At 42.2% G+C, this 17200-nt stretch overlaps 1 protein-coding gene across 2 annotated transcripts in view; it reads left to right on the top strand.

Annotated features, from left to right (window-relative positions):
* Nucleotides 1–17200, top strand: part of LOC140205115 (tetraspanin-32-like) — a 78239-nt gene that overhangs the window by 40139 nt on the left and 20900 nt on the right. For both annotated transcript variants that reach the window (XM_072272322.1, XM_072272320.1), the window contains exons 4-5: nt 1218–1292; nt 11719–11820. In XM_072272322.1, the coding sequence (XP_072128423.1) occupies nt 1218–1292; nt 11719–11820 (177 nt within the window). The remainder of the gene's footprint in view (nt 1–1217; nt 1293–11718; nt 11821–17200) is intronic.

Raw genomic sequence — 17200 nt, 5'->3', positions numbered from 1 at the left:
ATCATGGGACAGGAGGCCTAGGGAGAAAGAAAGGGGGAGGGGGGAAGCCCGGGGCATGGTCAAGGAGTATAGTGAGAGGGACAGAGGGAGAAAAAGGAGAGAGAGAAAAAGGGGAAAAAAAAAAATACATATATAAAATAAATAAATAACAGATGGGGTATGAAGGGGAGGTGGGGCATTAACGGAAGTTAGAGAAGTCAATATTCATGCCATCAGGTTGGAGGCTACCCAGACGGAATATAAGGTGTTGTTCCTCCAATTTGAGTGTGGCTTCATCTTTACAGTAGAGGAGGCCGTGGATAGACATATCAGAATGGGAATGGGACGTGGAATTAAAATGTGTGGCCACTGGGAGACCCTGCTTTCTCTGGCGGACAGAGCATAGGTGTTCAGCGAAACGGTCTCCCAGCCTGCGTCGGGTCTCGTCAATATATAGAAGGCCACATCGGGAGCACCGTACGCAGTATATTACCCCAGCCAACTCACAGGTGAAGTGTCGCCTCACCTGGAAGGACTGTCTGAGGCCCTGAATGGTGGTGAGGGAGGAAGTGTAAAGGCATGTGTAGCGCTTGTTCTGCTTACAAGGATAAGTGCCAGGAGGGAGATCAGTGGGGAGGGATGGGGGGGGGGGGGCGCGAATGGACAAGGGAGTCGCGTAGGGAGCGATCCCTGCGGAAAGCAGAGAGGCGGGGAGGGAAAGATGTGCTTAGTGGTGGGATCCCATTGGAGGTGGCGGAAGTTACAGAGAATTATATGTTGGACCTGGAGGCTGGTGGGGTGGTAGGTGAGGACAAGGGGAATCCTATCCCTAGTGGGGTGGCGGGAGGATGGGGTGAGAGCAGATGTGCGTGAAATGGGAGAGGTGTGTTTGAGAGCAGAGTTGATGGTGGAGGAAGGGAAGCCCCTTTCTTTAAAAAAGGAGGACATCTCCTTCGTCTTGGAATGAAAAGCCTCATCCTGAAAGCAGATGCGGTGGAGACAGAGGAATTGCAAGAAAGGGATGGCATTTTTGCAAGAGACAGGGTGAGTAGAGGAATAGTCCAGATAGCTGTGAGAGTCCATAGGTAAGATAACATCAAGGTTACACTCCCTCAATCCCAGGTGCATTTACACCAATGTATGTGAAGGGAGTCTCCTCACAAAGTAGTCTCTATTCTAGATGTTCACTGCACTAAAGTATGCTGGTTTTCAATTTGTTTTCTTTCTTTTATCGACAGGTGCTGATTGGTTTTGCTGTTCTATTCTGTGCAGTGGTACAGCTGGCATATTGGAAGTATGCCTATAAACAAGCGGTGAGTCACATGCCCAAACTGGACACAACAAAAATTTATTTATCTTAATATACCTGGAGTTGACAGATATTACACATTGTATTTAATTACAATGACTATGTTCGTCTGGGAACTGTGTAGTCTCACCACGTGGGCATTGGGTTAATTGGCTGACATTTTTACCAATCCATAATTGGTCTTGATCTGGCGATGGTCAACAATGAATTATCAGTTGCAATAAAGAGATGATGCAAAAAATGAATTACCACACTGCTATATATTGGGAGGAGTACTGCAGTCCTTGAGGCAATAGATAGAAAATATTATTCTGAAGTGAATCTCAGCTCCAACAGACGTGAGTTTGGGTAAGGTGGAAATCAAAAATATAGAAAAAATCTTAGAGCTGAACCTGACCAGTGCCTAACAGAGTCAGGTCGGGTGGGGGGGAGGGGGCGGGGGCAACCAAACAACTCCCATACGTTAGATAACTTCGTAAATGTTTTAAAAGAGTAACTTCCTCAAAATATTCTCTGTTCAATAACAGCCAGAAACAGTGTACTTATATAGTCCTCTTAATCTGATAATTAACCAAATTGAGTTGGTATTAACCAAAATTTGATGCCAAACCTTATGAGGGTGACACAAATGGTCAAAGTATAGATTTTAGGACATAATTAAGGAGAAAAGTAGAGGTTAGAGAAGTTAAAGGAGCCCATTCCAGATCAAAAGTCCTTGGTGGCTGGTGGCAATGTTGCCAATGGCAAAATGAATGAAATCTGAGAAGTTCAAGGGTCTGGAATTTTAGAAATGTGATTTTTTTTCTGCTAATTGTCAGAATGGTGGAGTTTACAAAGGTAGGTAATAGATAGATCATGGAGATGACCTGAAAGTAAAGAATAAAATGATAAAATCACTTAACCAGTGGTAATGTTCACAACCATGGCAATTTATTAATTTTTATTAGTTGTCAGCTTTTATTAGTCACTTTTGAGGTTAAAACTATTACCTTATTTTGGATGGTCAGTCACGAGTGCCTGTGCTTGATCTGTCGAAGAAAGGAGCTCCAATCAAGGTCAAACACAGTAAATCATAAACACAAGAGATTCTGCAGATGTTGGAAATCCAGAGCAACGCACTAAATGTCAGATAAACTCAGCAGGTTAGGCTGCAGCTATATAAGGAATGAATAGCCAATGTTTCGTACTGAGATAAGAGAAGTTACCCCCTCTGATTCAAGAGCCAGATAACTGAGGGATAATAACCATTCCTGAATATGGTAGTGTAGGTCCTGAGGCTCTTGTACCTTCTTCCTGATGGCAGCAGTGAGAAGAGAACATGGCCTTGATGACCGTGATTATTCTTGGCAAATGTTTCTACAGAAGTGGTTTGCCGTTCCCTTCTTCTGGGCCGTGTCTTTACAAGATGGGTGACCCCAACCATTATCTATACTCCTCAGAGATTGTCTGCCTGGCGTCAGTGGTCACATAACCAGGACCTGTGATATGCACCAGCTGCTCATATGACCATCTGCCACTTGCTCCTGTGGCTTCATGCGACCATGATCAGGGAGCTAAGCAGGTGTTACACCTTTCCCAAGGGTGACCTGCAGGCTGGTGGAGGGAAGGAGCACTTTGCGCCTCCTTTAGTAGAGACATATCCCCACCCTGCCGCCCATTCATTCCAATACATAATAATAAAAACTGTAAGTTACAATAAGAAGTGTGTATAAAACATGAAAATTAACCTAATTAAGTAGTACAAAAAGAGAGGAACAAAACATACTGAGGTAGTGTTCGTAAGTTCCTTGTCCCTTCAGAAATCTGATGCTGGAGGGGAAGAAGCTGATCCTGAAATGTTGAGTGCATGTCTTCAGGTTCCTGTGCCTCCTCCTTGATGGTAGCAATGAGGAGAGGGCATGTCCTGGGTAATGGGGTCCTTAATGATAGATGCCATCTTTCTGAGGCTTCACCTTTTGTGTCCTGGATATGGTTTAAACACAGACTGTTGTCAAGAAGAGGGACGTCCTATCGGGACAGTTTAAACACCTCTTCTCTGCCCACCAACCCCCCCCCCCCCGCCCAACATACAAAACAAAACCATCTTCAAATATATTGGTGCCCATCTATTAAGTTATAAGTCATTTTTACTATACAGTTGTTACTATCCCCAGAATCAGCCCAAACAGTCCATGATCCTTAAGTCTTCCTTCAGCATCATGTTCTCAGCCACAGATTCATATACTCTGAATTCTGTATTCATTAGTACAAGGCATAATTGGGAGATTACGTATCCTGCTTCTTAATCTCTGACTCCTTATTATCTACCTATAGGACATCATCTATTTTTCTGCTGATATTGATCAGGACTACAGGCTCTGGCTGTTCACCCTCCTTTCTTCAGGATACTTTGTAGCCATTCAGCAATATTCTTGACTGGCACTGGAAGGCAGTTAATCATCCTGAGAACCTTCCTGCAACTACAGAACTTCACATCTGCTGCCCTAGCTAAGTGTCCCCCATAATTAGGACTTTCTTGATCTTTCTTCCTCTCTGAATTCGCAATGATACAATGGTCTTGTACGTGATTGCCTGCCTTTTCCAGGGCAGCCAATTATCAACCCCTATCAGAGCCAATCCCTGCTTAGAGAGCAAAATACCCTCAGAGGTTCATTGAATTACTAATCGTCTTTTTCATATGCTTGCCAGCCATTTAGTCCTCTCTACATGATGATGATGATGATGATGATCATGATGATAATCATGATCATCATCATCATCATCATTACCTGAACACTCCTGAAATCCTGAGGCAGAGCAGGAACTGCACTGTAGAGAAGAAGATAATCTCAGGGGTAGGGATAAGGAGAATGATAGGGTTGGGGATGTAAGCAAGAGGGTGGAATGGACAAAAAGACAGTATGTCGGGGGGGGAGGAGAATGAGAGGAATATAGATGAGGAGGGTGAGGAGCTGGGGAGGAGAATTAGTCATTGGGAGAGGAAGAGAGTGAGAGGTTGGAGAGGAAGAGAATGAGGAGAGAAGGGAGGATCATAGAACATAAAGTAGATAACAGTACTGCATAGGATGGGCTATTTGGCCCATAATGATGATCATGCCAACTTACATAAACCTACCCCACAATCAATCTAACCCTTCAGTCCTACACAGCCCATAACCCTCCATGTTCCTTGCGACCATGTGCCACTCATATAAACCACTCTGCATATTGATTAGTTATTTGCTTTAAAAATCACAACAGATCTGGGTTAAACTTGGCTCTTGACACTCACTGTATATATGCTGCTCAGCATTCCATCTCATCCCACAGACAGTCCTACTGCAGTATGTATAAAAGCTGTTGCTTCTGGCAAATAGCCTTTTTATCTGGAATGGGGTGGGGCAGTGTAGAGGGATTGTAGGTCTGAACTGAACCTAGGAATTGAGAATGTACCAGCAATTGCCATTCAATGACGCTCTCCTGAACAACTATTCTTCAGAGGACCTTTATGTGTGCCACATCTTCATATGGGCAGATGCCTTAAATCATTAAATCAAGTTCCATTACCAGCTAAAAACCAAACCTGCTATCCAGACTCCGGACTCTCTGTGGGCCACAGATTAACTGATATTAATTAAGCATTTAGTTAACAGTTGGCTGAACTGTTGAAGTTGTAGATATGACTCACAGATAATAGCCATCAGTCTTGTACAGACTGCCTCGGATTTATGTCAACATAACTCCAAGAGCTTTCACTCAGTATCCATTACATACAGAGCCTAATGAGAAAACTCAGCCAATAGCCCGGGCTAATGAAATCCCTAGGGTGTCTGGGCTATCATTAATAATCAGAAATTGAATTGAATTTTGTTTCTGAAGGCTGAGGGAGATTTCTCAAGTCAACCAAGTCCAACGGAGCTTGTTCTGAGGAAGGCAGAGAACAGCAGTAATTCCGGTTTTTGCAGCACCTAAGGCCACGTATTGATAAGATACTTAAAAGACCTCCCAAGTACCTGACTCTGTACTGACACGAGGAATTCTGCAGATGCTGGAAATTCAAGTAACATACATCAAAGTTGCTGGTGAACGCAGCAGGCCAGGCAGCATCTCTAGGAAGAGGTACAGGTCCCTCTGACTATACCCCTTGCCCATCCTCTGGGTTTTCCCCCCCTCCCTTTTTCCTTCTCCCTGGGCCTCCTGTCCCATGATCCTCTCATATCCCTTTTGCCAATCACCTGTCCAGCTCTTGGCTCCATCCCTCCCCCTCCTGTCTTCTCCTATCATTTTGGATCTCCCCCTCCCCCTCCCACTTTCAAATCTCTTACTAGCTCTTCCTTCAGTTAGTCCTGACGAAGGGTCTCAGCCCGAAACGTCGACTGTACCTCTTCCTAGAGATGCTGCCTGGCCTGCTGCGTTCACCAGCAACTTTAATGTGTGTGATTCTGCACTGAACCCAGAATAGTTAAATATTCAGTACTAATATAACCAGATTAGATCCAAAGGTATCTCGTAGTCAGACATCACTTCCTGTTTGAATCCAACTAAGCCTAACACATGAATTTGAGTACTGACATCGCTCATATTATCACTGGTTGAGCCAATTTACACTATATATTAATAACTCTGTGTAACTTAACACATCCACCTACACTACTTGCAATGTTATGTACCTTGGTGTTAGTGGCAAACTTTGATAGGCGGCTGTCAAGGCAAATACAGTATCTGTGGGCATTGTGAGTCGTACACTAACCTTGAACTATATTATAATACTGAGATCAATGTATGTCTTCTTGGGTAGTTCCACATGATCAAGGGTGACTTCCTATCACTCCATTTTTGTGGGTTCTAGGTTCACGGATGTGGTTAGCGTGGGAGCTGCTGACTTTTCCACAGGTAGGGCAGGAGATCCCAATATACAGGCACTTTCTCATGTTTTCTACCACTTATCCAGTTTCCTAACGAGGTCAATAATTTACTTTCAGTTCCAAGGGTTTCAGCTTCAGCTAAAAACCTCTTCTATCAAACGTTCAAATATCTTATGGAAGTCTATATGAAAAACATCACTGAGGGAGAGTCATCAGTCAGAGCTTTTAGCTATAATCAACCTTCACTTTAAAGTCCTCTTCACTTTAGAGTGGGCAGAAGAAGACACAGAAGCTAATCATTAGAGCTAATAGGAATTGAAGTTTCAATCCCTATGATAAGTCGGCACTCTCGATGTTGGTAGTGGGCTTGGAGTGGTGACAAGGAGGGTGGGTACCTCATCCGGGTCATCAGGTGGGCACCCTCCTTCTTTGGCATTTCATTGATAAGCCCACAACATCTCCAGAGGGCTCAACGGTGCTACCTGGCGTCCCAGATACACCCCACTTAGTTCCATAACCTCCTGTCTTCATCTTGCAGCCCAGTTGTTGTCTTTCATTTTGATCCAAATCCAATTGCTGCTTTCTTCTGCTGCATTTGACAAGGACTTGATTGCTTGTTGGAGTGAATAACCCCTCACCCCCATCTTCTTCAATAGACTGGTTGTAGAAGTAGCCACGAATCCCCTGCATCCCACTTCTACAGGGAAAATCTTGGTCTTCCAGCCATTCTGGGCAGCTTCAGTTGCCAGTTCAGAGTACTTGGTCTTTTCCCTCTCATAAGCTTCTTCACCACCATCTTCCCATGGTACTGTCAATTCCACAACATATGCCAGCTTGGCTGTTGTGGACCACAGGACCATGTCTGGCCCGAGTGTTGTAGCCGCAATGTCTGGGGGAAACACAAGCTTTTTTTCCAGGTCCACGTCCATTTTCCAATCCCAAGCAACCTGCAGTATGCTTACATCTTTTGATGTTATATGGTGCTGTGGAGGTTGGCCTGCTGGTACAAATCGTGTGATGTGAACATTTCTTGCCAATGTTTGTGGGAGAGCATTTGTGGTGATTCGCCTCTCTTCCAAGATTGATGCCAGATGTCTGAGAACTTGGTTATGCCGCCAAGTGTCCCGCCCCTGGGTGAGGCTCGTGGTGCATCCTGTTAGAATGTACTTTAGTGATCCAGGTGCTTGACAAAGAGAGCAAGCGGGGTCTTCTCCCCACCACTGGTTCAGGTTCTGGGGTGTGGGTAGGAGGGCATAAGTGGCTCTGATGACAAAACTTAGCCGAGATCCCTCCGTCTCCCAGATGTCACGCCAGCTAAGTTTCCTCTTTTCCAGGCTCTCCCAGTTAGTCCATTGGTCCTGCTTGGCCATTGAGACAGCCCTGGCGTGTCACTCTGCCTCCTCCTGTCTTCTCATCTCCTCCACTATGAGCCGTCTCTTCTGCACTGATGTTGCCTTGTGCCACTGAGGAGCCTTTGGGACAAGCCCGAGCCCGGCTCTCCCATGTTGGACTTGGCCAACCACATCCCTGAAGCGAAGAGCAGACGTAGCACTCTGAATGGCTTCAGATGGAGTCCACTTCCTCTCCGTTACCACACGGGGGGGCCGCTGTTCGAATAACAGTATCTTCAGATTCAGTGAGGGTCATGACCAACCTTGCTTTGGTGCATTTGAATTCTTCCACAAGACTTGCAATTGGTAATTCCAATTTGCAGTTCCCATACAGTCCAACAGGACTTAAGCATCGTGGAAGCCACTATTTCACATGTGTGCTGATCACTCTTTCGAGCTTTTCCACCTTGCTGATGGGGATTTCATACACTGTTAAAGGCCATATGAGTCTTGGGAGTATGCCGAACTGGAAACACCACAGCTTGAGTTTTCCTGGCAGCCAGGCCTTGTTGATGCGAGCTATGTACATGATGATATCCTTTTTGAGTTGTTTAAGCTGCTCGGTGTCCTTGAGCTTAGCGTTATAGCATTGGCCCAAACTCTTCACTGGCATTTCTCAAACAGTTGGGACAGGTGTTCTGTCAATATGAAATCTTTTATCCGTAACTTGACCTTTGACAATGGAGATGCTTCTGCACTTGCTGGGCTTGATCTTCATCTTCACCCATGTGATGTTTTGGTGAAGCTTTTCCAGAAGTCTCTTGGTGCAGGGGACAGTTGTCGTCAGTATCGTTATATCATCCATATAGGCTCGTATCGGTGGTAACCGTTGACCAAACTGTAGCCCTTTTCCTCCCACAACCCATTTTGAGGCTCTGATAATGAGATCCATGGCCATAGTGAAGGCCAATGGGGAGATGGGGCACCCTGCCATGATGCCTACTTCCAGTGGATGCCACGCTGTGGTGAAGTCTGATGTTGTGAGACAAACTTGCAGATCCTGGAAGTAGTGTTTTACCAGATTTGTTGTTGTTGTAGGCACCTGAAAGAATTCAAAGGCAGTCCACAGTAGGGAATGAGGAACTGATCCACAGGTGTTGGCCAGGTCGAGGAACAAGACATGCAGATCCTTTCCTTCTTTCTTAGCCGTCTGGTTTGATGCCATATGACGCTGGTATGTTCAAGGCATCCCGAGAAGCCTCTATGCCAGCCTTTTGGATTGATGTATCAATGAAATGGTTTTGTTTCAGATACTTTGTAAGTCTTTGCACCAACATGCTGAAAAAGATCTTGGCTTCTATGTTCAGAAGGTTTATTTGGTGAAACTGTTCAATTGTGGACGAATTCTTTTCTTTTGGGATCAGAACTCACCCCGCTCTTATCCAGGCTTTTCGCATGCAATCCTCTTGTTTCTCCAGAGAAATTTCAGAACATCCGGGGTGTTCTTGTAGACACAATACGGAACACCGTTAGGGCCTGGCGCTGATGCCGATCTTGCCTTCTTCACTGCCTCTTTCACCTCCTTCAGCTTGGGAGGGCTGTTGTTAAAATGGACAAATATCGGTTCATCTTTTAGCTCATCAGTGTGGATGGTTCTGAGATGTCTTTCAACCTCTTCTTTTGATACTTTCAAGGATCCGCTTTTCTCTTTTGTGAAAATAACTTTCACATATTTAAAGGAATCTTTGTAGAAGTCTGTTCTTGCTTTTTCCTTCTTTTTGCGTCGTTTCCTTAAATTCTCTTCTCTGCGCAGCTTCAAGAGCTTCTGTTTTAGGTCTTCTCGAAGGAGGTTGATGCCCTCCCTTTCTTCTGCTGTTGCTTTTTTCCACGACTTCCTCAGGCCTCTTCTTTCTTTAACAAGTTGTTGGATTTCCTGGAGACGACGGGATTTGGGGGGAGGAGGCATATCTTTCCTGCTGACTTGTTCCTTCGCTCCAAATTTCTCCTTTCCGTAGCTGTAGATCAGGTCACCCATCCTCTCCAACTTCTCTTCTGCTGTTCCCTTGATGCCACTTAAGATCAGGCTCACATCTGCATTGATGGTTTCCCACTCCTTGCCGTTAAAGTTTGGCCATTTCACTGACAGCTTACGTCCTTGCATGTTCTCCACTTTACGATGTTCCTGGCTTGGTCTTGGACTGCTGCTTGTGCCTGAAACTTCTTCCACATCCCCTAGGGTGCTGATAATCTGCGGACTGTGGGTTTCTTCCTGCCGTTGAGTTTCATCCGACTGATTTGACCTTCCTCTTAACAGAATCTGGTCAATGCAGGGCCCTGGGTTGGAGATTTTCAAGCTCTTCTTCCATCCTTGATATTAGATATTTCTAACCTACTGTATATTTGATGTCCTATTTAGTATAATATAACTGAACATGAATGAACCTTGGTCTCGATTTTGTCGTAGTATCTAACAGCCCATAAAATACTGAAGTGAGGAATTAAAACTGAAACTTACAGCTTTCTGATTTTAATGCTTTCAAAGGGAAGTAAATTTTCTGAGCTAAACAAAGCCTCATTAATTCTAAATATATTCTGTAATAATAAATTCTAGTAAACATCAAGACATCTGCTAATCTTTACCCCAATGCCAGATCATGAGCAATATTGGTTCCCAGATTATAAACCACCATACTTTTCTAATAACCCCATTCCTGAGACCTTCTTAGGTAGTCAAGGTTGACTTCTTATAACGCTCTTTTTGAGGGTTCTGAGGTCACAGATGAAGGCAATGTGAGGACTGCAGGCTTTTCCACAGATGGGGCAGGAGATCCCCAGCAGGAGGAATAGCTTGCCGGGTATGGGCTCCTTCTGCCATTACATGGGCTCCTTTGTATTGTTGGTGCATGGATTCGAGACCCTCAGTGCATTCCAAATGTTCTTCTCACATTGAGAGACCCCGTGATCTGCATGTTCCCAGAAATCAGTGGGGATTTCAAGAAAGTTTGATTGTAGGCCTGGGATCAATATCAAAACCCTGCTGTAGATTCAGGTAGAGCAATGACATACTGATAAGTGAAGTTAGTATACATTCCAAAGAAGCGCTTTAATTCAAGTTTGTGCTTCATGTCCTGGACTAGTATTGATCATAATGATTCTGGTCCAGGTTCAAGATCTAGAATTACTGGTAAGAGAACTGGTCCATTATCAGTACAAATCCAGAAATAATGCAGAACAGTCAAAGTCTAGGATTGACAATGATAACCTAGTGTATGATCCTAAACTGGAAAGCTCCTGATAGCTCTGTACTTTGACACAGTCACTTCTTCCAAGATGATACAGAGGCCATGGATAGTATTAAACAGTTTACAGTGTTTTATTCATTATGACCAGAAACTTTACCTATTTTGTATCAGATGGTAAAACCGGATGTCATTGTTGTCACCCCTCTTTCTCAGAAACAAAAGATTGATCAACAAACCCCATGCATCCTCTTAGTTATCCAAACACATTTTCCCTCATTACTAAGAAATGAGTTCTACTTCCTCAACGTGCAGCTAAACACCAGCCCAAGCAGCAGATCAATCATGTCGATAAGTCACAGTGGTTTCATTCGAAGGCAGTTATCTGGAGCCTGGCCTATTGGAAGACTAAATTGAACTTAATTTTCACTACCCTGATGGACACATGAACCTCCCCCTACCTACCACTTTGATAGATCATCAAACAAGGGGCTTCAGGTTCCTCTGCTGTGCTCCAACATTTGTTTCATCACGCACACTTTCTTTGCCTGTCATTTCCTTTGGCAAGTTCCAAAAGCTGACCTCAGTCTAGGCTGGAAATTTACTTTAAATAAAATGTGAGAGCTGCTTCTGAGTGTTTTTGTAGAATTCAGTGTTCATGATATCATATGTTCATGATAATGGGAAATGCATTCTTCAGTAACTTTCTGCCTTTCTTATTACACAAGTTACTTTTAAAGTGGGTGTCCTGTACAATGCAGTACATGTCTTGTTCCTCCACCATGTTGGCACTTCACATCTGTAGTCAACAAAATGGAGGAAGCAGATCAAACTTATTAGAGATTATTAAGATCTTGTGTAATTCTCCATCTGTGTTTTCCCTTAGGTGGCTGTATAGGGAAGAAAATCAGCAAAACAACCCTGTATCATTATTTTGTAGATGTTTACATTGTTGCTACAAGGATGTTCCGTGCACATACTTAATTTTTAATATTTTGGATAACATGTTTCATCAGGTGGAGGATGCAGCAAAGGATGTGTACGACTTTCTATATGCTTATTATTTGAGAAACATCTCCTATACTTCAAAACAGGATTTAATAAACGTTCACTCCGCTGTAAGTAGTAATCACATTTACTTCCACTTTAGCATGAAACTTTTGCTGCAGTACATAGTGTTTATTGCTGAAATTATGAAATGCAGTGAAAGGTAGGAATTATGAAGTGAAAGATGGGCATTATGAAATAATAGAAACCAAGTACTATTAATTTCATACCTGTGATGTACTGAAGTGTGTCAAGCCTTTTTAAAGGAATTATACCAAATATCATGAGAGGAGACAGGCAAGGTTGTGTCTTTTCACCAAACTTATTCAACTTGCATAGTGAAAATATCTTGAGAAGTATTAAAGACATCAAAGGATTCACAATTGGAGGCCATAATATAAATAACATCAGATATGCTGATGACATCATACTAATAGCTGACTCAGAAACAAAACTTCAAGAACTACTCACTATAGTGGCAGCAGAAGGTAATTGCAGAGCCCTCTCAATCAACACCAAGAAGACAGAAAGCATGGTCATCTCCAGAAAGACAAACATCCCACAATGTGTGATCAAGATTGGAAATACAAACATCAAACAAGTCAACAAATTCAGGTATCTTGGCAGCCTAATAACCAGTAATGGCAGGTGTGACACAGATATCAAATACAGAATAGCAATGGCGAAAGAAGCTTTCCAAAAAATGAAGACCATATTAACAGACAGAAAGATGAGCACGCACACTAAAAACAGAATACTGCAGTGCTACATTTATTCTATCCTGACTTATGGAAGTGAATGCTGGACTATTTCCCCAGCAATGGAAAAGAGACTAGAAGCAGCTGAATTATGGTTCAACAGGAGAATGTTAAAAATATCATAGACAACACACACATCAAATGAAGAAGTTCTCAGGAGAGCCCAAGCAGTCTGATCACTCATACCAACAATAAGAGAAAGACAACTCAGATTCCTAGGACACATCATGCAGAAAGATGAACTAGAAAAACTCATACTTTCTGGAAAGATTGAGGGGAGTAAACCTAGAGGAAGACCTCGGCTTATGTACATCAAAAGCCTAGCCAGGTGGCTACATATCGAGGAAATGGAAGTCATCCAAAAAACGAAGGATAGATCTATATGGAAAACCATGGTCACCAAAGTCCGCATTGGATATGGTACCTAGACAGACAGACATACCAAATAGTGTTGGCAGCACGCCTGCATGTGCGCAGCCCTCCGGTGAAAAATGATATTGTATCTGTTAAATAAGGGCTGTGGACAATTCTGATTTGATGGAGAATGGACATGAAAGCACAGAGGAGCATCTGGAGAAATTTCTGAAACGCCCAATCGCTGCTGTCGTTACTGTGCGGTCAGGAATCTTTCAGAGGGTAGACCTCAAAATCCCCGGCCTTGCCTGCTTTTGGCGACCGAGAAGGAGGTCGAATCATTCGGACAGAGATGGCGCTCAGTACTCGGTGTAGGAAAGCTGATCAGAGTTCAAAGTTTTCGGATGACTCAGAGTCGGACTGTGGTCGGCTTGGCAGGGAGAGTTTTTCTTCCTTCTCCCGTCTACGTGAGATGTGGGACATTTGAGAAACTTTGAACTTTACTGTGCTCACGGACTTCTTCATCAAGTTATGGTATTGTTACACTGTTTGTAACTATATGTTATAATTATGTGGTTTTGTCAGTTTCTTCAGTCTTGGTTTGTCCTGTGTTTTGTGATATTACACCGGAGGAAATAATGTATCATTTCTTAATGCTAAATGACAATAAAAGAGGACTATGTGTCTTCATAACCTTAAATGTATCTCCAATAAATCCAATGGGTTCCTTTGAAAGAGAATTTGTAGGAGGGGAGCTGATTAGAAGCTGAGAGGTTTAGGGAGGGAATTCTAACATGTTAGAGCTAGGCAGTTGCAAGCATAGAGTGAATGCTGGGAATGAAAAAATCAACGACATGCAAAAAGTGACAATTAATAATGCACCAATCTTGGGGCATTGTTAGGCTGATAGATGTTACTAGGTTGGGATGGCAATTTGAAAACAAGAATGGGAATATTAAAAACTACAGACAAACTTTTTGCCAGGGACACATTATACAGAAAGTTATGTGTTATGTTACAGCAAAGTTTTGAATTACTTCAGGTATAAGGAAAACAAAAGATGGTGAGCAGGACAAATTGAGTAAACAGCTCTAAAGGGCAAGACCAGGATGGAGTTAGGTGAGCGTTACTAAGATCGATATAAGTGCTCTTGGAAAAGTGGTGGAAGCTCATCTCATTGTCAAATATGACAACAAAAATGCAAACCATCTGCTTCAGTTTTAGGAAGTTATTAGTGAAGGGAAGGAATCAGTACTGAGATTATGGAGTTTGTGGTCAACTGTAACACAAATGGGTTTAGTCTTACCAATATTTAGGTGAACATAGTTTCTATTCCTCCAACACTGGATGAGCAAAGGGTCAATGTAAGGACATTGAAGTTGTCAACAGAGATAAGGTAATGTTGCAAGTCATCAGGGTTTATGGGGAGGCCTAAAATGGGGGGATTTTCTTTTGAGGAAAGATTGGACAAGCTGGGCTTTTATCCACTGGAATTTAGAAACAAATGAAACATAAATGATCCTGAAAGGTATAGACTGATTGAATGTGAAGCAGATGTTTCTTCTTGGGGGAGAACTTAGAACCAGATTTCACCACTTTAAAAATGGATTTCTCATTTAAGGTTGAGGTGAGCCAATTTTTTTTTCTTGAGGATCATGAAGCTTGGAAACAGAGTTTTCAAACATTTTTAAGGGAGAAGTAGATGGATTCTTCATAAGCAAGAGGATGAAAAGTTCCTGAGGACAAAATAGAAAATGGAGCTGAAGTTACAGTCGCATGAGCCTGAATTTTATTAAATGGCAGAACAGACGAAAAGGGGCTTACTCCTGCTTCTGAATTTCATATTTCAATGTTTGTATGAAACTAATTCTGTGTTTTCCAATAATGCCACTGAGAGATTGCACATAGCTGGGAAATAAAAGGCTTCAAAGCTAGGCCCTGAGGAGTCCCAGATGTAATGGTGCAGCTGCTGAGAAATGCTATTATCAGTCGTTCCCTGGCTGTGGTTAGCCTCACTAACAAGTGCTCTCATATTTGGATGCACAACATTTCTACCAAAGCAATAAGAAAAATATGACAACATGTGAATCACTTCCTTATTTTATTCCAATGGGTTTATGGCATTCAGTAGCTGAGCCATAAATAGCAGGGAAATCTTGCATTTAATCCCTAGTCAGTGCAAATAATTTTCAAGGACCTACAAGAGGAACTGCATTCAGGGTCAATTTTCCAACTTCAGTTTAGTCTCAGAAAAAGTTACCCAACAGTGAAAATATTCATGACAACTTCGACTCAGCCGCAGAAGTTACCGATAGCTAAACAATAGTCCTTAATATAATTTTAAATGAAATCAATTTTACTTAAAATAAATGACATGAAAAACACTTTTAATTTGAGAATAAAGAGCAAGAATGGTAGGCCAGCACCACCTCATCTGGAGGGTCATAAGTGGTGTGTGGGGGGTCCTCTTTCTCTAAGTTTTGCGCACTTATCTTCCCTGCTATTTTCAGTCCAGATATGAACTGAAGTTGGATCATTAGTTAAACAAATAAGATGCATGGGATTGGAACTTTGAGTTCACAATTATTAGGTCCCAAATTTCCTTCCAAATGAAAGTACGTATACATAAATATGAAACATATACACAAATATTCCTGCACATCCAATACACATTCTCTCAGACAAGGACAGTCTGGCCGAAATTAATTATTGAAAAGTCCTTGCATTATGTTGTACTTGTACTTCATTGTTCAGTTTCTGTTGTGGAAGTTCCAGATGTGTATTTCACAGTGTAAAATATGGATCATTATATTCAACAATCTTCAACCGCCTCTCATAGCAAGTTCTTCTTCAATTATTCTAACATGGATGGAATGAATTAAATAAAGAGTGAAACAGCCTGCCAACATCTTCTCTGACACCCACAATCCATACTTCATTCGATTTTATGAGAAAGCTGTGCCTTTGCCAAATTGTCTTCAATATTCAAAGTTCAGAACAAAGATTTGAAGCCAAAATCAAATAAAGGAATGACTGTATCCAACTCTGAACAACAATTCTTCGTTATTGCTGCCACCGATTTCTTCCAAGCTGTAAACTATGTCTTTTGAGGGATCGCCATGTATACCTCCAAATGTAGGTCATTATTTTCACAAATTTGGTTTTATTATGATGCCTAAGTGAAGGCAGCAATAGATTCATATAATCAACCAGTTATTTTAATGGTAAACAATTCTACTTGCAGTAGCAGAACAAAAAAAGGCTGCCACATGGCTGAATGTCTAGGTGCTCTGCCAAATTTCAACATCTGGATTCATTCTGCACAATTCCAAAAAAAATTGCACACCACTGCCACAAAAAAAAACATCAAACTATATTCTTAATGATTTTTGAGAAGAACACTCACCGGGAATATTTGACCCTAAGACAATGAAAGTACAAGAGTTTACAGCACAAATTCTCCATCACTTTTTCATTCTTGTTTATTCTGTCACTTAAAGAAACAACTTTTCTGAATGTATATAGCAATAAACCTCTGAATATGACATTCCATCCTGAAGTCAGAGGTTTTTTTTCCATCAGATGTAAGCTGTTTCCATTAAATGTAGGCCTTCACATATTCAGCCTTGCCTAGTTACCAACACAAGCCCAATCACAACACAGTATACTGCAGTATACATTGATGAAGAAGACCAATTGAAAGGCAGCTACTTATCTTCAGAGGGTGGTCCACAAGGAATGCAGTCCACCTGTGAACATGTGGAGAACTTCCATTATTAGCTGAATCACAGACAAGAGAAAATTTGCAGATGCTGGAAATGAAAGCAATACACACAAAATGCCAGAGAGACTCAGCAGGCTAGGCAGTGTCTATGGAAAAGAATAAACAGTCGACATTTCGGACTGAGTCATTTCATCATTTGTGTGCATTCCAATATTAGCTATTTTCTATTAGCTTTCTCATGGTTTTGTGATCAGGAAGCAACTAGTGAAAAGACCTTAAAGTCAACTTTCCATGTAATAGGTTAGATGCTATGAGGACACCATGCAGCTGCCCCAACTTTGTAAGCCTAATCATGCCAAAATTCCTGTTGCAACTCTAATAATGCACATATGTGTAGCTCTCACCACCATTTACAGCAGTGGGGCAGGGATTACTCCAAGGAATTTCTGATGATAAGGAAAGCATGGCCGCAGGCGGCTGAGCCACTTCATTAACTAAGCATCACCCAATCAAATTCAAGCATTTTATTTCTCTTTGGTGCAGTTTGCCTCCGTTATAAACAGCCAAATTAAAATTCCAGCTGCTCAAGGACTGGTGTGAGTTTACAGTTAAACA

The sequence above is a fragment of the Mobula birostris genome, chromosome 11, assembly GCF_030028105.1.
Source record: "Mobula birostris isolate sMobBir1 chromosome 11, sMobBir1.hap1, whole genome shotgun sequence".
NCBI classification, from domain to species: domain Eukaryota; kingdom Metazoa; phylum Chordata; class Chondrichthyes; order Myliobatiformes; family Myliobatidae; genus Mobula; species Mobula birostris.
Note: the sequence above shows the minus strand (reverse complement) of the source record. Positions and strands in the feature narration are given on the sequence as shown.